The sequence below is a fragment of the Miniopterus schreibersii genome (genome assembly GCF_964146895.1).
Source record: "Miniopterus schreibersii genome assembly, chromosome: 12".
Taxonomy (NCBI): Eukaryota; Metazoa; Chordata; class Mammalia; order Chiroptera; family Miniopteridae; genus Miniopterus; species Miniopterus schreibersii.
In genome coordinates, this window is record NC_138112.1 from 72,499,469 (window position 1) to 72,525,797 (window position 26,329).

The 26,329-nt window shown below is 65.6% G+C and overlaps 1 protein-coding gene and 1 long non-coding RNA gene across 3 annotated transcripts; one reads left to right on the forward strand and one right to left on the reverse strand.

The window, feature by feature from the left end:
* Window positions 1-1,227: 1,227 nt before the first annotated feature.
* SLC67A1 (solute carrier family 67 member 1) lies at window positions 1,228-22,571 on the reverse strand. Of its 2 annotated transcripts, none has more exons than XM_081152760.1 (11): window positions 22,368-22,571; window positions 19,794-20,079; window positions 16,581-16,678; window positions 15,606-15,766; window positions 15,289-15,421; window positions 7,785-7,903; window positions 6,412-6,519; window positions 5,403-5,503; window positions 3,642-3,743; window positions 3,316-3,436; window positions 1,228-1,459 (listed from the first exon to the last, which is right to left on the reverse strand). In XM_081152760.1, the coding sequence occupies exons 2-11, from the start codon at window positions 19,935-19,937 to the stop codon at window positions 1,272-1,274; spliced, it is 1,275 nt and encodes a 424-aa protein (XP_081008886.1). In that variant the 5' UTR covers window positions 19,938-20,079; window positions 22,368-22,571; the 3' UTR covers window positions 1,228-1,271. The 2 variants fall into 2 exon arrangements, with proteins under 2 accessions (XP_081008886.1, XP_081008885.1); XM_081152759.1 differs by lacking the exon at window positions 22,368-22,571 and adding an exon at window positions 20,850-21,193.
* LOC308564479 lies at window positions 19,679-20,607 on the forward strand. The gene is made up of 3 exons (XR_013999959.1): window positions 19,679-19,824; window positions 20,086-20,157; window positions 20,275-20,607. It is a non-coding gene; the product is annotated as an uncharacterized lncRNA (long non-coding RNA).
* Window positions 22,572-26,329: the final 3,758 nt, after the last annotated feature.

Genomic DNA, 26,329 nt, shown 5'->3' on the forward strand with positions numbered 1-26,329 from the left:
GGGCTGTCCAGCGGGAAGGGCTCTAGAGTGTGTCCCTCCACCTGGAAGGTCTATAGGTGCTGAACAAGTCGGGGGGCACGGAACAGGGGACAGAACACTGGCCCCGACTGGTTAGGGGACAATTTCGGGATGCAGGAAGGATGCCAGGTGGGGGAATAGCCGGGAGGGGAGCGAAGGACCATAATTGGGCCCGATGTCAGTCACTCCCCTGCCCCTGGGGGAGGGCAGCCATCACAGGCCTCCTAGCTGGGTCCCAGGGTCAGACCCGGGAAGAGGCTCGTCCCTTTGCTGGGAGGCCCGGGTGCCGGGTCCAGAGAGGAAACCCTTTCCTGCCAGGTCGTCCCTGGAACACGAGTGATGAAGCCCCTGTGCAAATGGGGAGGGGCTCCAGAGGGTAGAAAAGACCAGCTCCACGGTCCGGACCCCAGGATGGACCCCCATCCCGCCCCACCTGGGAGACCTCTCCCACTCATCCGGACAAATGAGCAAAGTCAGGGATGAGATTCCTGTCCCCAGTGGGGTCCAAGAGGAGGTGCGCCTGAGGCCCCTTCCGCTTGGGACTGGGATTCTGAGGCTGGGGAGTCTGCGTTTTAATAGGTTCTTTGAAAGGCAGCCTGTGGGGGAGGGGTGGCCTTCGTGTCTCCGGGGCACTGCGCACCCAACTGCCACGAGGCTGTTCTCCATACTGGTCATCGGTCCGCAGCCGGCTGGCCTCCTGCTGCCCAGCGCCCCTTCCCTGTGGAGCTGGGGGGGCGATGGTGCCTCTCAGGTCTCAGGCACCGCTGGGCTCCCACCACAGAGGGAGAGGGCCATTTGACTAGGCGCCTCTAGAGCCTCGAATTCCTGATCTTTTAAAAAAACAACACATTTCCTTTCATGAACAGGAACAACTTCAAGGCTGCATGAGGGTGTGTGGGAAGCCGGAGGCCTCAGGTCAGGGTTGGAGCAGGAAGTGGGAAGTGGGGGGCAGGGAGCTCCCCATCTTCTGGAGCAGGAGCAGGACTGCTGGGCAGCAGCAGAGGGGCCTTCTCACTTCAGGGGGCAGGGCCCACCTCACCAGGCCAAACGTGGGGGGTTCTGCCCTCCCTAGAGCCCCAGGGCCCCAGCCACAAGTCCCTCCTCCAGGAAGGCCTCCAGCTTTCCCGGCTCCATCTCTCACCCCCAGGCCTCCCGACCAACCGGAAGCAGGCAGCTTGAGTGGGAGCCGGCAGAAACCAGGCTGGAAGGGGTGCCAGGGGAGTTTATTGCCAGTCTGTGCCGAGGGGCCAAGGTCACCCGACTTTGTCCATCTTCTGGGGCATAGGCTGCCTCCAGAGGACCAGGAGGACAATGAGGTTGACGGCAAACTGCACGTGGCCGAAGACGGGGACCCCGAAGCTGCGGTACAGGAGGCCGCCCAGCGTGGGCCCCACGGTGCGGGTCAGCGGCTGCACAGAGGCACAGAGGCCCAGCATAGTCCCTGTGGGGTGGGGGATGGGAGTCAGGCCTGGCTGGGTCCCTCAGCGTCACCCCCCCCCCCACCACCACCACCCCCGCCCCGTTTCCTGGACCCAGCAGCCTCTGTGCCCCCAGCCCCTCCCCCAGGGCCTGCAGGTGTGCTCCCTGTGGACCACTCAGCCATGAAGGGGCCACACTGGTGACCTCTGCCCTCTGCCAGAGAGTTCCCACGCACAGGAGGGGCTGGGGACTGGGCACAGTCACGGGCCAGGCCCCACCCTCCCAGACCACCAGGGTGATGGTGACCGTGTGCAGCCTACAGAAACTGGGGGGTGGGCCTGGCGGTAAAAGGTGAGCCACCAGGTGAGGGCTGGGACCGGGGAGCAAGGCAGGCGACGCATCCCCAGGGTCCCCACACAGCCCTCACCACCCTCATAGGAACTGGAGGGAAGGCACCCCACAGGGCTCGGAAGGGCTTCAGGGGCTCATGAAGGGCACTCCACTGCTTCTGACCCCACTTCCCGGGTTCACCTAGCTGCCTGGTTACCTGACACCCCATTTCTACTCCCCTCTTGTTAGCTGAGCCCAGCGTAGGTCAGCTTGTGGTGGCTGCTGTCCCCAGCCTCATGAGGGTCAGAGTCCAGGGCTGCAGCTGGAAAGCCTGGCTGGGTCAGCGGGAGCTGCCTGGCAAGGCCCCTCCCAGGCTCAGGGCCAGAGGGAAACTGAAGAGCAACCTCTCCCATCGCCCACACGCCGAGCAGACACTGGGGAGCAATTTACCACCCCCTCTGTGCTCTCCGGTTCCCAGGCTGGCGCTGGGAACCAGCTCCTGCTCCTTCCAGGCTGAGGGGTGGGGCCCCAGGCACAGGGAGGCCAGGCCCTGCCCTCCTCTCTCCAGGCCTGTTCCCCTGCCCATGTCTCCTGGCCTTTCCAAAGTGCTGGCCCGCCCTCTCCAGGAAGCCCTCCAGACCCAGCCTGGCCTCCCAGGACCACAGAACCACAGGTCTGAAAGGCTTTGGAGGCTCCCAAGGCCGCCCCGAGAGGCGGCCTTGCTGGTCAGCTGCCCCTGTTCCCATCAGACCACCAGACCTCAGCAGCCCCTCCCAGACGGACAGATGGATGGACTGAGGGTCAGCCAGGCCCCTAAGCTTTCTAACCCTGCTGCTGGGGATGTCTCCACTTTCAAATAGCCCACAGGAGCCCCCGAACTCGACCTGCAGCTGGGTGGGGACAGAAGCCTGACACTGTCGGGGACCCCATTGTCCCACCAGTGGGCCTGGGGCTTCCTAGATTTAACTAGCTGTGTGCGTTCATTCATTCACTCACTCACTCGTTCACCTGGGAGGCACCTACGCACTGTCCTGGGAGGGAAGAGAAGGCTGGCTCTGGCCTCCGGCCTGGCAGGAAGCCCCCATTTTGGGCGCCCTCTCCCATCCCCCACCCACTGGGCTGTCTTCCTAACTGGCCTCAGTAGGAACCTTTCAGATCCACACATGCACACCTTTGCTTGGCTAGGGCCCAGCCGGGAATGCCATCCTTCCCTCTTCCTTTCTAGTAAAATCCTGCCCATGCTTTAGAGCCAAGCCAGATGCCACCTCCAGGAAGCCGTCCTCTCATCCCCCAGGTCTGGCCCTGAATTGGTCTGCAGGGGAAGGTGCAGGGCTGGCTGGGCTGAGTGGGGGCCAGAATTCTCACCTGAGCCCTCTTGCCACCCCTCACCCCACCCTGCCCACTAAGACCCCAGGCCACCCACCCCATTCAAAACCCAGTGGGTCAGGCAGACCCTGCCCCGTGTCCACCTGAAGCCACTAGCAGGCCCCAGGGCGGCTGGCCGGGGCCTCCCAGGCCTGATCCTCCCTGGCCCCATGCTGTGCTCACCCGTGTCCGAGGCTGAGACAGCTTTGGTCAGTATGCTGTCGGTGACCACGTTAAGGGTGCACAGGCTGAAGACCAGGCCGGGCATCAGGAGGCAGAAGTGAAAGACGTTGGACATCAGCGCCTGGCACGGGCAGGGCAGGGGCCACAGTGATTGGGGGCCCCCAGGAGGCGACGGCAGGAGGGCCCATCCCTTAGGTCCCATAAAGGTGGCCCTGGGTGGCGGTGGGGCCCAGGGGCTCGAGGACAGGCCAGGCAGGCGTAGGGGTCGGGGAGTGGGACCGGGGCCCTGCTCTCTGTGGGTGTAGCTGGTGGGGGGGTGCTCTCACCATGGCCAGTCCTGTCACGCTGAAGACGAGCACACTGGCCCGGAGCAGCGCGGCTTCTGAGAAGTGGCTGCTCAGCCGCCCAATGACCAGGCCTTGGATGACCTGCGGGGGGAGGGGGGGCAAGGGGAGGGTCGACTTTGGCTAGCACCCCCCCCAGCTGGGGGACCTCCACACCCTTTGCAGCTCAGCCCTTAGCAGTGACCAGTTCCAGGGCAGAAGGGAGGGCCCCAAGGTCCCTGAAGAGATGGGGGGCTGAGGGCCTCACCCATGCACACAAGCACTCGCACACGCACCCACACACGTGCATGGCCAGCCACTCAGAGGTCTAGTGTTCACACAACTAATCCGTCTCTTTAATTTCAGGCAAGATGAGTGTTCACATCCAAGAAGGGCCACTTCACGGCTGACGGGGGCGGGGGATGCACTGGTTATGGTGCAAAAATGCCTTTTATCATTTGAAAATGTTCAGTGTGGCCCCGAGTCCAAGCCTGGGGACCCACGTGGTCCTGCAAAGGCCCCTCCAGGTCCCCTCTCCCCAACTACGCCTCCTCAGCCCCTCTTTGTCTGCTCACCTGGGAGGCAGGGCCCGCCCATTTCACAGATGGGGAGACCGGGGCTCAGAGAGGAGGTGGTTGCACTGGGACCTGCGGGTCTCAAGGGGTCTGCGGGCTCCAGCCAGGGCCAGGCTCGGTCTCCAGGGCCTGGGCTCTGACCCGAGCAGGCTGGGAACAGCCGTGTAGAACGAGGCTCAGGGGCCTTTGGAGCGTTACTGTTGTTGTTGTTTTCTCTGTTTCTCTCTCCCCTCCAGTGTGGCCCTGCCTGCAGAGCTGGGGCCCGCTTTGCCCACAGTGGGTGGGGGCAGGTCCTCCTGGGAGAGGCTATTTCAGCACCAAGGTCTACACTGGTCCTGGGCCAGGAGGCAGGGAGCAGATGGCTGGGAGGTGGCAGGAATGCCACCAGCTTCCGGAGAGGTCAAGAGCCCCTCCCCTGCTCCAGCAGGTCCCAGAATAGCCCCTCCCCCGGCCCGGCTGTCAGGCAGCCGTCCTGGGTGGCGGCAGAGCGTCGCCACCTGTCCCAGTCACCCCAGGGCCTGGTCCAGATGCCCAGGAGGAGCTAGGGCGGCTGAGCATGGGCAGGGCTCGCCCTGGGCCTGGAGCTGGGGCTGGCTCAGCACCCACTCTGACAGCAGGGTACCAGAGCTGGGGTGCTGCTGGCAAGGCCCCCAAGGTACTGGCCCCCTTCCGTGCGCTTTGCCACATTAGCTCATCTAATCAGCTCGCTGACCCCGCCAACCCCACGAGACCCTGTGGGCAGTGCTGCGGTTCCCTCGTGGACAGGCACAGACCGGGACTCGGAGGCGTGGAGCGCTGGGGAACTGGCCTGTCCACGGCTGGCCCACAGGACTCAGGGCCGACTCCTCCTTCCCTAGGCCCAGCACTGGGTCTGTCCCTCCTGTCCCGCTGCCACCGGGCACTCAGAGGTACACTCGGGGAACCAGGGACCCGGACATGCTGTTGGACAGGAGGCCAAAGGTGCACCAGCCTCCACCGGGAGGAGTCCCCGCCGCCCTCTCAGATGGGACCCCGGCAGGTGGTGGGCTGGCAGTGGCCTGGGTACAGCCAGTGAGGGAGCCCACGGGGGGTGGGCAGAGAGGGCTCGGAGAGGCAGGAGCGGAGGGTAACTGCACAGAGCCCAGCGCCGGCGGGAAACCGAGTCCTGTCCAGAGCTTCCGGCGCACCCTGGCACCCGGCACTCACTCACCATCAGGAGAACCCCGAAGAAGGACATGAGGTAGCCCGCCTGGGCAGCCTCCAGCTGGAAGAAGTCCATGCAGATGACAGAGAACATGATCATGAAGAGCCCTAGGCGAGGGGGCGGTGTCAGGGCTGCCAGGCTGCGAGGCTGTGCCACCTTCCCCGTCTGCTGGCCACCCAGGGTCCCAGGGGCCCTGACCACAGCGACTGGGTCAGGGAGGAGCGTGTGACCCCAGCTGGATCAGGGCACCTTCCCCGTGTGGCCAGGTCCCAGGCGCGGGGCACGCTGCCCTCGGGGCTGCTGTGACCGTGGGCAGGAAGGGGCTGGGGGGCCACGCCTCCAACAGGGTGGGCTTCCTAATGAGGGCGGTTGGGAGACGGGGTCCCAGGCCTGGCGATATGGGAGGATGTGGCCCCAGACCCACCAGTGGCCCCTTTTGCTGAAATTGACGATGTGGTTCCAGTCCCCGGGCGCCAGAGCCGGCCCGAGTCAGACAGGCCCGGCTTCCCCCCAGCCCTGAGCTCCCGCAGCTGTGCCAGGGGGCGCTCTCTACCTGAAAGCCCCTCACTGACTGTGCCGCCACCCCCGGCCTCCTGGTGAGAGCACCCGGGCAGGGCCGCGGGCGGCCCCGGGCACCACTGCGGTCAGAGCCGGCCTCGGGTCCACCTCTCACCAGGCGGCCGATACGGGAGCCCGCCAAGGGCGAGTTCACCTTCAGACTCTGTCTCCGCCTCTCAGGCTGTCCCTAGGGGATTGGGAGGTCACAGGCCAGGGGGCCTGAGCAGCTGGAAGGCAGGGGAGGTCACGGTGCCACCACACCTGCGCGAGCAGGATTGTCTCCCCCTCTGGGACAGGTGTGACCGGATTCGGCCCAGGTGAGGCTTGAAGAGAGAGCGCTGGGGCAGGAAACACGGGGCAGGGGGAAGGGGCGCGGCCTTGGCCACAGACGCCCCTTCATGGCTCCCAGTTCTCAACTGTGCCAGGCTCTCCATGGCCGGCGCAGCCCGGGACTCACCTGAAGGGAAGCCGGAGATGACCTTGACAAGGAACACAGGCAGGACGCCTGGCTGCAACAGCAGGCAGGTGATGGCCTTCAGGTCAAACACGCTGGCCTTGGGAACGCCTGGGACACCCAGGGAGACCCATCAGACCCACGCCCACGTCCTCGCCCGCCTCGGCCTCAATGCCGCGGGCCAGGCTTGCAGGCGTCGAGGCCTCAGACCCACGAGGTGGGGCGGCCCCCCTCCCACTGGCTCCGACACCTGCTCGTGGGAACAGGAGCAGGTAACACCAGCAGCCCCTCTCCACTGGCCTCCTGGTGGGCGCCGGATAGCTCACCCCACCCCCAGGACTGGGCCCGCAGACCCCACCAGCCCCTGGGGACCCCAGAGTTCCAAGAGGTGCTCAGAAAACACAGGCCTCTGCTCTGAAAGCCTGGCCCGGTCCTGGGCACGGGGGAAGGAGGCCCTCTCTCCGCCAGCTTCCCTGCGTGGGCAGCTGTGCCCAGCCTGGCCCAGGCCCGGGTGAGAGCTCCAGCAGGGGAGGCGGCCGCTGGGGAGGAGGGCCGCTCTCAGTGCCGGGCGACCACCACATCCTGGCCCAGGGGACACTTTCGAGCGCTGTGTCATTGGCCTCTCAGCTGAGCATGGCTGTGACCCCCTCTGCCCGACTGTCCTGGGGTTTCCTGTAAGCAGCCTTCTCTGCACTTCACAGGCCCCCACCCCAGGGCCCTGCTCTTGCCTCCTTCTGGGTCCTCTCATCCCAGTCGCTGCCTCTCTCTGTCCCCCCCCCCCCCCCCCCCCCGGCAGAGGCACGGGGTTCTACTCTGAGCCAGGCTGGGCTGCTTGGAGGGGCCCTACCCCACTGCGGAGCCCTGGCTTCCCCTCGGGGGGCGAACGTAGAGCCCCCCATGCCCTAACCCAGCTGCACTCTGCCCATCACCCCAGCACCCACCCCAAGCTGTGCTCCAGAAGCCAGCACCCGCAGAGCCCTGCTGCTCTGGGCCTCAGGGTCCTGGCTCACCCACCCGCCTGCCTGTGCTCACTCCTTCTCCCAGGGCTGTCCTGGTGTCTCCTTGAAACACTCCCACTGCCTCGGAATCAGCCCCCATGCTCTCCTCTGACGAGGGTCCCCTCCGCGACCACCCCCACGTTGGCTCCAGCGGTGTCAGCACCCTGAGGGGCTCAGGGAAGGAAGGAGGGCTTGAGCGGCCTCCGAATCCCTCTCGAGTCCCACATGTCTGGTCCTGGTCTCGGCAGGCTCTGCTGAAGGGAGGGCATGGCTGGGGGAGGCCTGGCCGGAGGAAGGTCCAGGTACCGGCTGGTGGGACCCGAGCCTCGGGGCTCACACTGGCTGAACGTCTGGAGCGACGTGTCTGGTGGGACTCACCTGGCTGGGCAGCCTGGGCATGGGCGCTGGCCCCTTTGGTGCTGGTGGGGATGCAGGTGAAGCTGAGGATGGCTCCCAGGAGGTTGGCCACGAGAGCCAGGAAGGCTGGACACTGGATCCTGGGGGCGACAATCATGGTCACACAGGGCTCAAGCCCCAGGGTGCAGGTGTCACCTGCAGCATCTCCCCCACTCCACCTCCAATCACACTTAGGCCTCGACTGCTGAGAACAGCTCACACCCACAGCCTGTGACCCGGAGGGCGGGGACCGGGACCCTCAGGGCACATTTATTAAGTGACAGATGCAGGAACAGTTGAAGCTCTCACCCTGACCGTCACGCTGTGGCTGGGCCTTCAGCGTTCCTAGCAGGTAGGCCCCGTCCGAGAGCCAGGACGGTGAGCCTCGAAGGGCTGGGGCGGATTCTCCCAGGGGAGTCCATTCTCAGCCGGCCAAAGGGTAGGAAAGGCCCCAGAGGACAGGCCTGGCATGTGAGCACAGCACCCACTGCTCCTGGCCTGGCAGGTGTCAGAGACCCGGGGTCCCGCACTGCGCCAGGGGTCACTAGGGGCCCGAACTTTAGCTGCAGGCCACGTCTCCCATGAAACTGGAACCCACGTGGAGGAGCTGCCCAGATGCCTGCTGACAGAAGTGGGCGGGGCAGTGGTCCCCCCATTTCACAGAGGAGGAAACTGAGGCTCCCAGGGTCCTCAGTCCTCCCTGTGGTGGGCCTGGAGGGGTCTCCTGGGATGGGGAGTGGCAGCTGAGAAAATGACCGTTCCCCTTGGTGACAGGGCTGGAGGGGAGAGACACACTGGGCGGCATTGGGGCCAGAGAACCTGGGGCCCGAGGTGTCAGTTGGGCAGGGGCCTGATTTTGAATCTCAGCTCCATGGGATGGACCTCAGTGTGGCCTCGTCTGAGCCACAAGGAGAGGCCTGCTCTTGGCGGGCCTCGGGAGTCTCCTTCCCATCCCCCTTCCTGGGGGTGCAGGGCTGCTGGACCTTGGGAGGGGGTTGGCCCTGTAAATCCCGGGATACCACGCTCGGGCGGCTTCCCACCTGCCCACACCGCCACCAAGGTTCTGTGACCCACGGTTCCCTCGGCTTTCACTTCTAAGGAAGCCTTTCCCACCATGAGTCACAGCCTGGAAAGTTGGCCCTTGACCCCACCGGAAGGTGAAGGCGAGGACAGGCGTGGGCCTCCCTTTCCAGGCAGGCCGTCACCTGGAAACCAGGCACGGGGGCTGGCGGGTTAACCTGTCACCATTTCCCCCTGAGGGCCGGCCCAGCCCCCTCCCCGGGTGGGGAGTGGGGAGAACTTACTGAGCCAGGCCGCTTTGACCTTCACGCCTGTGCACAGCTGAACTCCCTTCCCTTTAGCAGCAGAGAAAGCTCCTATACATCCTGCGAGGGCCTTTCTCTGGGGAGCCTGACCTTCCTCCGCAGTGGGCACCTTGTCCTCTGACAAGGCCTTGCTCTATTAAATGGCCAGTATCCATCCTCTGAAAGCAGGGAGGCCTGGCTGGAAGGAACCCTGCGCCAAGACCCCGGGGGACATTAGACCTTGGAACAAATGTGTGAGCCATTCACACGGACAGGGGAGACCTGCCCCAGACCTCACCAGAGTCCCGAAATCTGCCCTGGTCAGGGCCTCCCGGCACAGGCACTAGTGAGAGGTCAGTGTCCTGGGAGGAGCCCCCTCCCCACTGTACACACACAGACGCACACACATACACACACAGACGCACACACACACACACAGCTCCCTGGGAACCACAGGCGGGAAGGGCTGTTCCACATGGGACCAGGGAACTCAGTGGGGTCCAGACCCTCGGCCACCCCTTGTCTCTTGGGCTGGGACCTGCCCAGGCTCACACAGTGGTGAAGCTGGCACTTGTCCAGCTTGCATGTGCTTCCGCTGACCCCTCCCCTCCCCCACATGCCTGTCTCTGTCCCCTTACCCACAGTGTCTATGCCCACTGCCCACGAAGCTGGTCGTTCAGGCCTGCCCACTGCCCGGGTCCCAAACAAATGGGCCTTGCCACGGACTGGCAGGTCGTGGACCGGCAGGCTGAAGGTCAGAGAGCGCGGGACCCCTGAGTGGCCCCGCAGTCCTCTCCTCTGGCCGCAGGAACTGCCCTGTGACGTGAGCAGGGACACCCGGCCCGGGGGGCTGTGCCCAGAGAGAAGGGCTCTTTCTTCAGGACTTTGGCCTCAGAGGGTCAGACGTCACTGCTTGGGGCCGGTGGGGACAAAACCTGCTGTCTCTGCCAGATGCCCCGGAAATGTGGGGGAGCAGAGGCCGCCACTCATGTGGCTATTTTGGGAGGTTGGTGACAATCGAGGGGCAGTGGCATGGAGCCAAGCCACTTCTCCTGGGATCTTGATTGTGCCTTGCGTGGTGGTGGCGACTGAAGGGGCACAGGGACCCCGAGGGCCCCGGGAGGGAGGGGGGGCTGTCCTCCCACCTCGGAGCTCTCCGACTCCCCCAAGACAAAGTGCAAGGAGAGCGGAAAGGAGGAACACGGGGGACACTTCGCCCCAGGCCTCTGCACGGAGGGTCTTGGCTGGAATGTCCTCCAGCCTGTGTCCCAGCTGGGGCGCCTCCTACCCTGGGGACCTTCGGGGCGCAGGGTCACTGGGATGGGGCTCTGGGACCCACTGAGTGCCGACCACAGGGCAGTACGTGTGTGTGTCTCGTCCGCCTGCCCTTTTATTTTGGGTCGGAGGGCTGGACGGGAGGCTGGACAGACAGCCTCATGGACACCATGAAAGGGCACCTGAGTCCTGTCCGTCTCTGTGGCCACCCTGATGGGGGAATCGCCTTTCCTCAGACACAGATGAGGGCCACCTCCCAGGACACTGGGGGCTGCCTGGCTGTCCGAAGTTCCTTGTGGTACCCCTTTCTGCCCGATCTCCAGGCCCACATGACATCCCCGGGGGCCGGCAGGGCCTGGCGGTCTTGTCCCCCTCTATGGGCTCCGTGCTCGTGTCCTGCCTGCCAGACCCTGTCCTGCTCCAGGTGGAGATTCGTTGCGAAGCTAGAGCCGCCCTCTCCTCCTGCTCCGAGGCTCTGAGAGCCGACCGTTGTGGCCAGCGTCCCCGGGCCCGGCTGCAGGTGGGGCCCAGGGCCTCCCAGGCTGTGCACCCTTCTTCTGTCCAACCTGGAGGACAGGCTGGGGTCTGCGGAGACCCGGCCGCACCTTGCCCCACGCGATCCACACCCCAGAACACCGTGGCTAGGACCACGGAATGGAATTCCGTCCACTGGGATGGAACTCCGGTGGGGCCACTCCTGACCCAGGCTCCCTGGGGCTTCCGCGTGTGGCCCAGCTCCCCGCAGCCTCTGTGTGCCCCAGCACCTGGCCCTCCCCTCCAACCACACTGGCCTCTGGGCCGGCCCCACGCTCCTCCCAGCCCCAGGGCTTCTGCAGGACTTTCCCTCTGCCTGGAACACTATGGTGTCGGTCCCTCCCATGGCGGGCTCCCTGTCTCGGGTCTACGCTGACGTCCCAGCCCACTACTCTCGGCCCCAGTGCCGTCCGTGGACTTCCTAGTGCCTGGCCCCCCAAGTGGTCTGCGGGCTCTGCGCATCCCCCGGGATGGGAAGGCAGAAGCCTGGCCGGCCTCGGCGAGCCACCTGAGCACCAGGCGGGGCAGGTGGCCCGGCTGACAGGTGAGTCACTCCTGTCTCACAGACATTCAGCGCAGCCCGAGTGCCTACTCATTAACTCCGGGGGAAGCTGATGTGTTACCAGGCGGAATCCTATCTGTGTGATTAGAGTTTCCTAGGCCTTTGCCCTGACTGGGACCAGGATAAGGTCTTCCGGGGAGGCCTGGGTTCTCTGGCCCGGGATAAGGGCTGTAAATACCTGCCGAGTCCACAGGGTGCAGCCAGCTCTGGGGTCAGAGCCCGGCCACTCACCGGCCACTCAGTGCCTGGGATGCCTGCAGCGACACTAAGGCCTGGCCCTGCCTGACCTCCATGGTGGTCTGTGGCCAGACGCTCCCCCAGCCCAGCACTCACGCCCTCCTAGGCCCATACAAGTGGCCACCAGGTGGGCATCCGCCTGAATCCTGACCACTTCCGTGGGACAGAGCCCTTGGGTCCTGGGCCACAGGCCTAGCTGTGCCCATGACTTGCTGGGGGGCTGTGGTAGGATGGCCCAGAGGTGAGGGGGGTCTCCTCCAGCCCGGACAGCCCCCACCTTTGCTTCCTCTGAGCTTGAGGCCCTCTCATCAGCAGCTCGCCCATCCTTGATCTAACTGGTCCCCCTTCCCTCTAGGGGTGGGGAACATTTTTTCTGCCACGGGCCACTTGGATATTTATAACATCATTTGCGGGCCGTACAAAATTATCAACTTAAAAATTAGCTATGAAAAAAGCTCCTAGATTTAGTGAATTTCGAGGCCCGCCTGCGGTTGGCTTGGCAGGGCCGGACCCAATGGTTTCTCGGGCCGGATGTTCCCCGCCCCTGCTCTCGCTCAAGGCCCAGGGGAGCGCATCCTTGGCCCTGCCCAGGCTGACGGCGGCATCCGAGACCCCTGAGGTCCAGGGCCTGCCCACCTGCCCCGAGCTGGAGGGCAGAGGGTGGGGAGGGCTGTGTCCTGATGAGGAGCTGGGGCAGCCAAAGACCCCCAGCACCAAGTCCAACAGTCAGGCCAGGGTCTGCCCTGCGTCCAGCATCAGCAGCTCCTGAGAGGAGGCTCCACCTTTCCTTGAACCCTGGAACCCGCTCCCCAGAACCCGGCTCCAGTGGGCTCTGCATGCTGGCGCCCACCCCGAGGCACACGGCCCTCTTGGGGGAGGGTGGCATAGAGGCTTCTCCAGGCTGAGGTGCTGGGCTCAGGGCCATGAGTCACAGAACTGTTCCTGCCCCTAAGGGAGCCAGGCCTCCCAGGCCTGAGCTCCAGGATGAGCCCAAACCAGTTATACCAGTGCAGGGCACACAGCCGGCTGCCAGGGCCACTTCCTCTCTCCTCCTGTTCCCTGTGGAGGTGGGGTATGCCTGGGGCCTTTCTGGATGGGGGTGGGGTGAGCAGGGAGGCAGGACACAAGATGGGGTGCTGGCCTTTGCATAGGGCATTAGGGTCCTGGAGTCAATTCCCCTGGGCCTTGGGTAAGGACCGGGAGCTCCACGGGGGAGCCCCACCCTCTCTGGGACCTCAGTTTCTCCACCCATCAAAGGAAATTCCAAGGATATAAAGTGCCTCAGATCTTGGGATGAAAGAGGGAAGCTAATGGAATGTTCTGGAAGGTGAGGGCAGGGGCGGTGGTGGTCTGGGGATGCTCTGGTCAGCAGCTGGGCTGGAGAAAAAGGCAGGTGGTCACAGGAGGGAAAGGTGGGCAGGGCTGGCAAGGGGAGGCCCGAGCACCCCTAGGAGTGAGCGGGGGCTGAGGGGCCCACGGCGCAGGCAAGAATACCGGGTAAGGTGAGGGAAGGTGCCAGCGGGAGCAAGAGCTGGGCTGGGAGGCAAACCATCAGCCTGGGAGGCTGAGAAAGTCCCGGAGGGTGGGCGGCATGGGTGGGGGCTCCTCCCTGCCCTGCCCCTCCCGCTCCTGCACCCTCTCCACGGCCCTGAAGCCCCCTCCTCGCTGCAGCGCCTGCCCCTCTTTCTTGTCTCCCTGGGGAGACAGAGGCCCTTTTCCCCTGAGCCTGAGCCTGGGCCTGAGCCTGATCCTTCATGGAGTCAGGGCCTGTGCAGGCGGAATCCTTGCTCGTAGGCGTAGAGGGTCCTCCCTCCTCCACCAACATGCTCCTGGCTTCCAGATGTTCTCAGAGATCTCTTTTCCTTCGGGTCCTCGCCGCGTCTCATTTTTGACACCCTCCCCCCCTCGATGGGAACCAGCTCCCAGGGCTTAGAAACCAGAAACAGGCAGCTGCTCTTGCCCGGCCCGGACTCCTTCACCCACGGCCCGCCCCGCCAGCCCCCCAGGGGCACCGTGCGGCCTTAGCCTAATGAGGCCCCACACCCCCTGGTGCCCCAGGCTGCTCAGACCTCCCCACAGCTCCCCCAGGGCCAGCCGGGTGGGCGCAGCCTTGAGTTCACACACGCATCCCGCCCGATAGCAGAACCAAGCGGGAGCCTGCCCCCTGCCCTCTCCCCCACCCGGCAGCCACCCGGGTCCGGCGCCGTCCTGTCCTGCCTGACCCAGTGCAGTAGCCACCCCCTGGCCTCCCACATTCTCCAGGCAGCCGCCGGGTTACACGTGCCTGCTCCCGCCTGGCCAGGGCCCCACCGCTGCTCCTCCCGGTCCCCTCCCGGCTCTTCCACTGGCACACGGCTCCTCCTGCCTCTGCCCTCACCACCTGGAGGCCGGGCGTGCGGCCTGACTTTATGGGAACATGTGCCGTATTCATTTCGTCCCAGGCCTCGGCCTGTCTCGTTTGCCACTGTCTCCCAGAACCCGGGGTCCCGGGGGCACCGAGGAGGCGCCCACAGACATTGCGAGGGAACATGAGTGAAGGAGTCCTGCCCTCCTGCCGCTTAGCGGAGGATTCCTGGACCCAGGCCCTGATGAAAATGCTGGGGACAGGGACAGGGGAGTGGCGGAGGGAGCCGGATGGCACAGGGCCTCTGGCCAGAGGGCAGGTCGGGGCTTCCACCCACAGCTGGGCCCGGCAGCCACCGCCGGACCCAAGCCAAGCACCTGGGCCTGCGTGAAGGCAACGGGCAAGGTTGACTCCTGGGAAGAAAGCCGATTTTGAGGGGGTGCTGGGGCTCTTCCGGGGAGGCAGCAGTGGGGGTGGGCCGCATGGGGGCACTGATCTCCCTCCAGAGTCAGGCTGGGCCTCTAAGGGCCAGGCATCTGGGTCCGAGGTTAAGCTCTTCCCTGAGGTGCCCAGGCCAGTGGAGCAGCCAGGTCTGCGCAGCCTCGCCACGGGGCGGGAGCCCTGGGACGGTCCACCCTGCAAACCGCTGTGGGAACCGCTGGCTGGGGCTCTGGGGTGTGGGAGGGCCTTGGACCTCTGGGTGTGCAAAGCTGGTGTGTGTGTGGAGGGCGATGGAGCCTTGGTTTCACTCACAGCTACGGAACCACCCACAAGCTGTCCTCGCCCTCTAGAGGCTCAGGGCTCAGCATCCCCAGGTGCCCGTCCAGTCATCCCGGGACGTTCCCTCCAGGGCCCGCTGTGGGTTTCCTTTAGGAAATTAGGTTTCCTAATATCCATCCGGCTGGGTGAGTCTCCCAGCCTGGGAGTGCCCTGGGACAAGCGGCCTGACGGATCCTGTGCCTGCACCGGGCGGGGCTGCGCTGCATCTCCGGGGATTGCACCCCCTGACGGCTGCGTCTCCCCACTGCAGGCCCCTCCCACCGGGTCATCCTCCGCCAGACCCAACCTGCTTAGCATGCAGATGGGGAAACTGAGGCCGGGGAGGTGGCGGAGCTGGGCCCAGGTCCTGGGCTGCGGAGGTGCGGAGCCGACCCGGCCTCGGCCATGCTGACCACACTCCCACCGCCCTTGCAGGCCCGCCCCCAGGCCAGGTCCTCACCCGCCACTCACCCGCAAGTGGTGCTCAGGGTCCCGCCGATCAGGGAGCCGAGGATGGTGCCGGTGCCGAAGCAGAGGCCGAGCCGGCCCAGGGCCGCGGGCCGCTCCTCCGGCGCAGACAGGTCAGTGATGACCATCTGGGCGGCTGCGGGGAAACGGGGGCTGAGCGGCACGGCCCCTCGCTGGCCCCTGTGTGGGCCGGGCCAGGCCGCCACCCACCCCGCAGCCAGTCTTGCTCTGGGTCCAGACTAACATCTCTGGGGTGACCTCCGCGCCACCCTCGGGCTCAGGCCCCCGGCCCCACCCGCAGTGGCCCTGCTTAGCCCTACCTGGCAGCGTGTGCATGAGCGGGGCTGGCAGGCGCGAGGCGAAGAGCAGGGCCACGCCGGGCAGGGCCGGGCCGCAGGCGGCCGCCAGGAGCAGGTAGAGCGCCGAGGCCGCCAGGAAGGAGATGGTGAACGCCGCCCGGGCCCCGCGCTGGTCTGCAAACCTGGAGGGCGACACACCTGTGGCCCTCACTGTGGTCGGGCAGGGTTCCCCCTCCTCTGGCCCCTCGCCCACCCCCTGGGACTGCCGGGGCTCCCACAGGGCTGATCAGGGAGACCCCAGGGCTGTGAGGGTCGGGGAGGCCTGGGTCTGGGCCCCTGTTTTGCTGCTGGGCCTCCCTCCTGCCAGGGCCTCAGTTCCCCCAGCCTCCCAGCGGGGTAACTGTCAGTGACCTCGGGGTGTCCAACCCAGCCCGGCATTCCCACCCCGTCTGAGAATAACCTGTGGGATCCGAGGGGACCCAGGATGTCCGAGTTTTACAGAAAGTGTGTCGCAGGCTTCGCCTGTCTTCCCTGTGCTCCAGGCTGAGCCCTGAACCCCTCGGGGACCTTTGTCTGCCCGGTTTACTGCGCCCAGCGCCCCTTGTCTGCGAGTTGCTCTAAGGACCTGGCTGCCACCACACTGCTTTGTCCGCTGTGGAGTGTGCAGGGGGATGAGACCAGCGGGGCCGGAGGCTCCCCGTGCCCGGAACTGCCTTCGCCAGCAAGTAGCAGGTGGCCCCCAGCTCAGTGGGGCTGGGCGTCAGCAGCCGCCGGTCTCACCAATGAAATCCTCACAAACCAGAACTAGCGGAAGTCCTGGGTGGGGACACCCTGGGAGCAGGGGTGACACCCATCTTGAAAGGGACTGAAGCTCTCCTGGGCCTCAGTGTGTCGCTCGGTGACATGGAAGCTGCCATCGCCCCGTTGAGGCCCAGCGTGAGGTGGGGAATCTGTCAGGACCCAGCCCGTGACCTCCGTGGGGCAGGCCCACCGTACCTGCCGAACATGGGCCCACCCAGCAGCTGAAGCACCCCGAAGGTGGTCTGCAGATAGCCAAAGGCCACGGAGTCCAGGCCTAGCCTCCGGGACAGGTACTGAAACACAGGGGTGGCCCCTGGTCAGGGTCTGGGAGGACCCTGGGGTCTGGAATCAGGGGTCCTTGGTGGTCAGGGAGTGGAAGGGGTAGCCCCGCAGAGGCTGGGAGGGGACCGTGGGCCTGCCCGTGACTGTTCTGCGCTGTGCCCGGGAGGGGACCCAGGTGCTGGTCTTGGAGTGGGGAGCCCGTGGGGACCTTTGGGTCCAGGGTCCGGGGAGGGCTGGGTGAAGACAGCGGCTGGCCCCTTTCCCCTCCGTGGGGTACACCTCACATGGGTGAGAAGAGGCACCCAACCCCCACCCTTTTGGCTCCATTCACTCAGAGCTGCCCGGATGACCTCCAGGGGGCAGCTCATTTCCCAGCAGGCCCTGGGCCTGTGGGTCTCCAGCCCCTCCTGCAGGAGGCCCGTCTGGGGAGGTGACCAGCATCCCTCCAGGGAACCGGAGGAGGTGGGGACCCAGGTCTCCTTGACGTCAGTACCCCTGCAGCTGCTCCTCACCCTGCCCAGACCTCCGAGTTCCCGGCCCCTCCCTCCGGTGATCTTGCTTTTAGTGGGTTGAATTTTGCACCCCCCCTTCCCAAAGGTATGTTCAAGTCCTGACCTTCCGTACTCAGAACGTGACCTCATTTGGAAATAGAGTCTTTCCGGAGGTAATTAAGTTACAGTGAGGTCGTTAAGGTGGGCCCCAATCCAGGGGGACGGTGTCCCGTGTAAAGGGGGGTTGGACACACAGGCTCTGGCTGGAGCACACCGGCCACAGCCAGCACGGACTGTCTGCTGCCACCAGAGGCTGGAGTGGAGGGAAGGGTCCCCCCCGACTCCGGGTGTCAGAGGGAGGCCGGCAACACCTGGATTTGGACTTCTGGCCCCAGAACTGGGAGGCAGTCAGCTTCTGATCCTCTGAGCCACCTTGTTTGGGGGCAGTCTGACTCCTCCCCTAACCTGGCAGCTGAGCCCGGCTGTCCGGCTGTCCTCTGCGCACCTGGATAGTGGTCGCACATGACCCTAGCAAGCCCGCATCCCACTGTAGCCGCCTTTTCCCCCCAGCACATCCCAGCCTGGGCCTCCTCAAGGGCAGGCTCTGGGAGGGCTCCCCCCACATTCTCTCTCCCATAGAGGACGCCCCCCCCTTTTCCCACACTTCCTCTCCCCTCCCCTTGTTCCCTGGGCTGCAGAGCCCCTCTGAAGAGCTGCCAGGCCTCCTCGCCTCTTCCTGGCCCCTCTCGCCCCACCCCACCCAGGCGCCCCCTTTCCCTTCCCAGAGGTCACCCTGACCCCTTGCACCTTCCCCACCACCCAAGATCAGCACCCCAGCTCCTCCCTCCTTGGAGGTCCCATCTGCTCTGGACCCTCCACATTTTCCTGCAACCCTGGCCTCCACTTTCGCTCCCCGGGGAGCCCAGCCTGACAAAAGCCGTGTGGGGACCAGTGTTGGGCCCAGGCTTCTATTCCACCCGGGCCTCTCGGCCGTGCCCGAGGGGGGCAGGGTGCACAGTGACACCCGTCCCAGCGCCTCTCTCCTGAACTGCCCCTGGCTCTCCACTCAGTGCTGGCGAGAACGGGCTCCGGCCTCCCTCCAAGACGGGTGCAGGTCCAGGTCCCTGCGGCCTGACCTCCCTTTTCCTCGCACAGCCCTGTCCAATCCCCCAGCAACCCCTGAGGCTCGGCCTTAACCACAGACCCCGGCTCCAGTCTCCCCCATGCCCCTCCTGGCCTCAGCTTTCTCCCCTCGGCTCTCCGGGCCCAGGCCTCGTTACTGCCCCAGGGCCTTGGCACTGGCTAGGCTCGCTCCTTGGCTCCTTTAAGCCTTTGCTCAGTGTCGTCTCCTTAGGGACGCCTTCCTCACTGCAAACCTGCCAAACCTAACCCGCCGCCTGGCCCCGGCACTCCCTGTCCCCCGGCCCCCATTGCCTTCTCCGTGCACAGTCTGCCTGGCACTGTTTCCTGTGGTGGCACCCCCGTCCCACAGTGGCCGACAGCTGCGAGGGGCAGCCCGTCAGTCCGTGCTGTGCTCTGCTGTATCCGGTTCTGAGAACAGGGCGCATATAGTAGTTGCTCAGCGCAAAACATTGACCAACTACGCACCCTCCCCCGGGAGCTGCTCTGCGGTGCCCAGGTCTTCTAAGGGTGATAGCTGTTCACTCATCACTCCCCACACCAACCCTCTGAGGGAGGGGTGGGACCCGTTTTATGGTGAGGACATCACAGGAGGTGGGCTTGGGCCAGGCCATTGGTGGAAGGGAGCTGGACCTGGAGGGGGTGGGTGCTGGGCTGGCGATTGCCCTGGAGCCCCTGCCAGTGCCCGAATGGTGACAAAGGCCATACCCATTCCCACCCGGATCTCCAGGCCCAGGTGGGGAACTTTTGATAGAGCCCGGGGGCTCGTGTCATGGCCCCACCCAGACCAGACAGGAAAGGACCCCTGGGGCTCTGGCACCTCCAAAGCCCCCTGGGTGCTGTTGCTGGGTAGGGGTGAGAGCCTGTGGGGCAGCTCCCCAGGGTGTTTTGAACAAATAAACAAGGGTGCAGGGGGATGAAGGGCTGGTGGGTCAGGCAGTTCCAGCCCAGGGCAGGCGGCAGAGGAGGAGTGAGATAGGCCCTGTGCCACCCTCACCTCCTGGTGGGGAGACAGAGGTCATCTAAGACCTTGGAACAGGCCGTGGACTGTGGGCAAGCGGCCGAGGGCTGACCACCTGGGCCCAGGGATGGAGGGAAGGGGCTGCAGGTGCCAGGCAGGTGTCCGGAGGGCCTGTCCCGGGTGAGCTCGAGCAGAGGACCGAGTGCAGCTAGGAAGTGAGCTGAGCAGGTGTGTGGGGAGGAAGGGGGGTGCGGGATCAATAGGGCAAAAGTCCCAAGTGGGGTGGGAGGGACAGACAGCTGAGTCTGGAGGGGTGGCTCCCCTGAGCCCCTCCCCAGGGCCGGCCGTGCAGCCGAGCTCAGGACGAGCTGATGGGGTGTCACTCAGCTCCAGTGTGGCAAGGGCCCCCCAGGGCGAGGGGCCAGGGACGCATTGGGTTCCCACCCCCGACCCCGGCTGTTGCCCATGGATGACAGGGACGGTGACAGCAGGCTGGTGGCCTGGCGGCCGGGCTGCCTGGGAGGAGGTGCTTACCGGCAGGACAGAGAACTGCAGGAAGAGGCAGGTGAGGTTCAGGGTGGTCAGCAGGTAGGTGAGCCGGATGACCCAGGGCCGGCCCAGGGCACCCATCCCAGCAGGGGACTGGCCCTGGCCCCAGGGGTCCCTGGCTCCCTGCATCCTGGGCAGGCGCTGCAGGAGACCTTGCAGGGATCTGAGCAGGAGGCTGGCAGACCTGGCACAGGGCAAAGTCCTGTTGTTCTGGGTGAGGGTGTGGAGTCACTGGGCAGGAGGCATTGGCACCTGGCCTGGCAGAGCTGCCCTGCAGGGAGAATACGTTGCTGTGGGACCCCCAGCCAGGCTCTCCAGCCACCTTCTGTGGGACCTTGGGGAGAACCTGGTAGGTGGCTCTCCCCCTCCACAACCGACAACTCCTGGTGTCTGGGCACACAGCCCCCATAGAACTGGGGACCCCCCACAGCACGGGACAGGCTCAGTGCCCACATGCCTTACACAGGAAGGCACCAGCACTCCGTTTTGAGAGGCAGACAAGGCCTGGCGTGGTTGCTCACTGCAGCTCAGGTGGGTGTCTCCCATCTGGGGTTGACTTTGGTCCCTGTGCCGGTGGGGGTCTCCTTAGGCCCACAATGCACCCCTACCATACGGAGCAGCTTCTAGAAGGACTGCTCTCCTGGCTCCTCAGGAGAAGCTCCTGAAGAAGCTTCTAGAGTGGCCTGGGGGTGGGATAGGGTGGGGGACACAGCTCATCTCCCAGGCCCCAGGCAGGGCCCTGTCCACTCCCTGCGCCCTAATCAGCTGGAACCAGCCTTTGTGGCTTCACGGAGGCCTCTGAAACATCTTGCCAAATTACCAGGACACTGTACGGTTGGACCCCAGGGTGGCCTTCAGAGTCCCGGGCCAAGAGGTGGGGTGGGAGGTGAGTGGTGACAGCAAGGAGGGGACCCTGGGCTTCTCCCAACTGCCCTCTATCTCAGGGTGCAGGGAGGTTGAAGGGCGGGGGAGAGGCTGATAGGGGCAGGTCAGGGGCATCTGGCTGGGCAGGGGCTGCCCTCACCCCAGTGACCGGGGTACCTGTCTTGGCAGGGTTCAGCCTGGGCACTGGTGCGGCGCAGTGAGTCCTCCTGGGTGAATTCAAACCCGGCCCATTGGAGCTGGGCTGGTGGTCCCACCCTCTCTGGTTGACCTGAGACTCCGGCCCTCCCAGGGAGACCAGGGACACCCACCCTCTCAGGGACACCCCAGTCCCTGTCCTTGCCTGTGTGCAGCCTCCTTGCTCTCATTGGCCTGAGCCCGACACTCCCCCGGCGGGCCCCACCCCACAGCCCGGGCATTCCCCTCGGCTGCCTCCCCCCTGGGCTTGACTTTGCCCAGGCTCTCCCGGCTCCCATATCTCCCAGTTCCCACGGGAGGCAGGAAATCTGACCCCCTCCAGCAGCACGGGGTGTCCAGTGCGGGCCTGGAGTAGGGAAAGGGAGAGGGAGGGGGGTGGAGGGAAGGGGAAGGGAGGGGCCAGAGACCCAGAGGAAACGAGCATTTCTGGGAACCTCTCCCCACACCAGGGAGCTTGTGGAAGGAAGAGGGATGTCAGTTTCCCCAAGTCACAATGTGGTGATCCCGCTCCCGCTCCCTCCGTTGGGGCCACCAGAGCCACTTGCTATGAAGATACAGGTGGCTTCGAGAGGTCCCTCTGCAGGGCTTTTGGGGCTGGCAGACGGCTGGGGGGGGGGCTGGCAAGGGGCTGGGGGCTTTCCAGGCTCAGGGAGCCCCTGCTGGAGCCCTGGGGAGCCACAGACTCAGCTTCCTCTGGCCACAGTTCCCCAGTGAAGTAACCAGATGCCCACCTGGGACCTAGTCACCCCCTGCCCAGCAGCTCAGAGCCAGGCCACAGGCCCAGATTTCAAAACCAAAGTCCCCTCTGATAGGTGCCAACTACAGCTCAGAAGGGCAGAAAACCGCAAGGGGCCTGAGACTGGTGGGGCAGACAGCCTGGGAGCCGGTCCTGTGGTGCCCAGTCCCCCTGGAGGGCCTGGAGCAGGCCAATGTGCCAGTGGGCAAGGGCGGAGCTGGGAGCCCCAGCACCACTCACAGTGCCTTTAGGGGCTGGGCGGCGGCCCAGAGTCGGCAGAGGGCTGAGTGAGAGGAAGGTTTCAGTCTGAACATTGCCCGTGGGGGACATGCGTTTGTACCTGAGGACAGAGTGCCCGGCTCTCTGCCAACCTCAGAGGTATTGAGAGCAAGACAGCCCAGGCCCAGGCCTGCCACCAGCCCTGCTTACCTGGAAGGGCTGCCAGGGCGCTGGCCCGGGGAAGGGGCGTGGCAGAGGCTCAGGTGTCTTAGATTCGGGGCTCTTGGGGGAGGGGGGCGCCTATGGTTCCCTGATCCGAGGAGGCAGGGACGAGGGACTGTTCCCAGGAGGCTCCAGAGCCCCGGGGTTGACAGGGCCCCGGCCTGGCTGCTTCCCACAGGCTTGCCAGGAGCTTGGAGCATCAACTGGTGCCCCCTCGGTTTCCCGGGCAGGGGGTGGGCGTCTCCAGCCTGCCCAGGGCTCTGGGGAGCTCGTGGGGTGGCGGGAAGGGGCTGGTTACTCACCTCTCCTTCCTCCTGCGTCACAGGCCTACAGGTGGTGCGAAGCGAGCAGAGGCAGTCGGACCCAGCCTAGCCCCTGCCGAGCGGCTCGGGGAGGGCGGGCAGCTTCCTGGTCCCGAGGGACTGTGGGAAAGCGGCCCGCGGGCCAGGTGAGGAGCCGGGCACCCGGAGTCCTGCCCTGGGACCGGGTTCCTTCTCCACAGCGATGGCTTCGGCTGCAGTCCTGTGGGGCTCACCCGCTCACTTAGCCGCTCAACAAACTCTCTGCGTCCCCCCAGAGCCCATGCTCGACCCCAGGGCGTCCACAGCCTCCGGGGCCCCTCGAGAAACTCTGCTAGGAATGGCTGAGCCAGGCCGAGAAGGAATCTGAGGTGGGGCTGGAGGAGGGCTTCTCAGAGGAGGTGAATGCAAACTGGCGGGTGTGGGAAGGGCACGCCAGGCGGAGGGAAGAGCATGGACAAGGCCAAAGCTTGGGGTGTTTAGAAGTGAGAACCCTTGGTGGGGTTGAGTCTGGAGAGGGGCGGTGAAGCCCCGATCTCGGAGGGCCTTGCAGGTCACCATAAGGCCCTGGGGCACCCCAGAAGGGCTGGGGGTGGGAGGAGCAGGATGAGATGTGCCCCAGGAGGGTCACCCTGGCTCGTGTGCTGGAGGGTAGAGACCCCTGCGAGTGTCCCAGAGCTGGAAGGACCCGAGGGGCCAGAGGGATTCTGAGCTGGGAATGGGCCATAAAACAGGCAAACCTTTATTAAGCACCCACTGTGTGCTGGGCTCCACACCTGGTGCTTGGGCTAGTCAGCCCACAGAACCGACTGCCCCATGTAGCTGGCATTACAGTGCGCCCGAGTGCCCGTGAGTGTGCGTGTGTGTTTGCGCGTGTGCGTGTGGGAGAGGCAGCCGGCACTCAGTGTGTGCGGCGGGCTCTTAAGTAAGTGACCTGCTGATGAGCGCGCAGGCCGGGCTCGGGGCACAGCAGGGCCCTGGCGGGGCTCCGAGCCTGCCTCCTGTTCTGCAGGGGACCCCGGCCCAGGGGCTCATCGGGGATGGGCCGCTTCTGCAGTCTGGACAAGGTGACAGGGACTCGGATGGGGGGTGGCGGCTGAGGGTGCGAGGGGTGGGATTCTGCACATGCAGCGAAGGAGCGCTGACAGGTGTCCTGATGGGCTGGGCGTGGGCCGGAAGAGCGGCCACCACGGAGCTGCCTCAGCCGAGAAGGGGCTGGGGGGAGGGCGGGTTCTTGGGGGAGGACCCGCTGGCGCTCAGGGCTCGGGTGGGTGGAGACCCGGGTCTGCAGGAGCGTGTGATGTGGGCGGTGGTCTGAGCTGGAGCTGTGAGTTGGGGTGTCGACTGCATCCAAAAGGTAGCATTTAGGGCCCTGGCTGGAGTTGAGCCCAGGCGCGGGGTGATGAGGGGTCCCGTGGAAAGTGCTGGGAACAGTGCCCGTCACTCTTATATTCCCCGAGGGCCCCCCTCAACAGTCACCCCTTCAGGGGCTCCAGCGAGGGCTTGGCTGGGGCTGGGCCAGGGCAGGCGGCAGGGTCCCAGGTGGGTCCCCTGCCTGCCCCTCAGCCCAGGTGAGTTGCAGTTCCAGGCCTTGGCCAGGAGGGGGCGCCCACAGCAGCCACCTCCATGCTCCCCAGCCTCAGGTGCTCCTGTCCCCGTGTCCCTGGGCAGTCAGGCTGCAGCTTGGTGGCCTTGAAATCATGGCCTTATGAGGGCCACCCCGACATCTGCAGCCCTGTCTTAGAGGTGGTTGGGCCGAGGGCCCGGGAGGGCAGCCTTAGTCCCTCGGTAGGTGCCCATGAGGGGCTGGGCTGGCAGGTGCCAGGGAACCTTCCAGAACTGGGATCTGTGAGCAGACTCCTGGGTTAGGGTCTGGGAAGGGGCTTGGAGGCGGGTGTAGGGGCTGGACCTTGTTCAGCTACGTGTCAGTTCTAATTGACCCTGTGGATGGGTTCATGGGACTGAGGCCTTCAGCCACACGGCCACATCCCAGGCACCCGGGCATCCCGGCGGAAGGTGGGCGGCCTCAGGGCCGAGGCCAGGGGTCCCGGGGTGGGCGAGTGCAGGCCTCTTACTCATGGCCCAGTGCTGGGGCGCAGGGTCCCACATGGTGAGGTGGGGTCGCTCAGGGTTCACACCAGCCAGTGGCCATAACTGAGAGGGACAAAGGCCTTGATGGGGAGGCTGCCGGGGGCTGTGTCCTGGTAAGAGGCCACAGGCAGGCCTCGGGGCCCTCGGGTGACAGCTGGCACACTGTGGGTGGCCATGTTCCCTTCCTTGTACACCCAGAGGAGAGAAGGGGCAGGGGACACTCATGCAGGCCCCAGCGGCCCCGGCGTGCCTGGGACTGAGGCATTTCTGGGATGTGGGGCATCCCCTGGGTCTCTCTGGACCTTGACTTAGAGGAAGGAAGGGAAGATGCTTGGGGGGTACTGCAGGGTCATGGGGCCCCGCTTCCAGGCTCCCTCGAGGGACACCTCACCCCAACAGGAATAGCCATTTCAGAGGGAAGGCTGTCCGTCCAGGGAGCCGAAGGGGGAATGGCCAGCGGCTGGGAGCCTGGCCTGGCGAGGGCCCGGAGGGAGCGAGGGGCGGGAGGGCAGCCTGGGGCCAGGGAGAGATGGGCTTGGAACTGCACAGGGCAGCAGGGCTCGGAGAGCAGCCACACACCGGGCTGGGCTGGGGGAAACCGAGGCAGGGTAGGTGGCATGAACATGGTCCCCCCGTGTGCTCCTGGTGTCCCATCCAGACAGAAGGGACACCTCATGTTCTGACCTTTGGCCCCACATCCAGTGTCTTCTAGAACCTCTCACAACCGGGACTCAGCGAAGAATCCAGGAAGCGGCAGGAAGGACTCCCGGGAGGCCAGCCGAGGTCGGGGACCCTCCGCGCCCCGTTTGGTTTCTCTTGGGGACAGCTGCACGGACATCTCCGGGAGTTTAAGCAGCGGCCTCCTCTCCGCTCTGGCGCCTGGGACCTGGCGGGGGTCCTAGGGTGCCTCCTGTCCTGGGCCTCTGGTCGCTGCTCAGCTCCGGGCTGGCCACGTCTCGCTCCCATTTTGCTAACAGAGGCGGCGGGAGAGTGACCCCCCACCACCCCCCCGGGGGACTCGGCGAAGTCATGGCCCTGAAAATCCCCTGGACCCCCGTGTCACCGGGCGGGCGGCCTGTAGCCCAGGCACCACCTGGTTTATTCACCTATTTCTGCCCCGGCTCAGTCTCCCTCCCTTCCCAGGCTCCTCCTCCCTATCCCAAACCTGTGGGGGACCCTGATGGGGGCTCTAACTGTACCCCACTTCCCGCCATCATAGCACGGTCACCCCAGTAGCGGCAAAGGTTCAGTGTTTGTGCCTGGCTGTGGGCGGCTTGGAGGTGGACCCCGGGCTTCCCTTAGGTTGCAGGCTTATTTGGGGGTGTGGCAGCTGATGGAGATGTTGGGGCTCACATGACCCTCCGGCCTGCTTGCTTCTCTGCTGCCCCCCAGGCCCGGCTCCTGCCTGGGTGGGCTGCATCCGGGCCCCAGCCCCAGCCCCCAGCCCCCAGCGCCCAGCCGGGAACGGCGGTTAGGGTCACTGCTTTGGCTGCGGGAAGCGCGGGAGCCCGGGTTCCGGTCACCCCGGCCCCTGGACGTGGGCAGGCGGGGCGGGCAGGTGCAGGCGGCCTCGGGGCCCCGCAGCCCAGGGGGGGCTTGACCGGCGGCACTGACGCGTAAGGAAGACAGAGGGCGCTGGGACACAGGCCGCGGTGGCTGTGGGGGGACAGGGCAGGAAAGGGAAGGGGAGGAGCTGGGGGAAGCGGAGGGAAAGAGGAAGGGGCGGAGGGCTGGAGGGCAGCCGGAGGGAAGGCGGGCGGGGAGGGAAGGAGGAAGAGGGCCGGGGAGGGCAGGGGAGGGGGTTGGAGGGGGCGGGTGGTCTTCACCTTGGGTCCTCAGCCTGTCTCTCCCTTCTCCCTCCCTGCTCTTGGCCC

Coding starts and splice junctions, on each gene's coding strand:
- SLC67A1 (XM_081152760.1), bottom strand. CDS start 19,937: ATGCAGGGAGCCAGGGACCCCTGGGGCCAGGGCCAGTCCCCTGCTGGG. Junction 15,422..15,605: donor GCTCATGCACACGCTGCCAG/GTAGGGCTAAGC, acceptor GTTTCCCCGCAG/CCGCCCAGATGGTCATCACT. Junction 6,520..7,784: donor TGCCCAGGCTGCCCAGCCAG/GTGAGTCCCACC, acceptor TGGGTGTCCCAG/GCGTTCCCAAGGCCAGCGTG.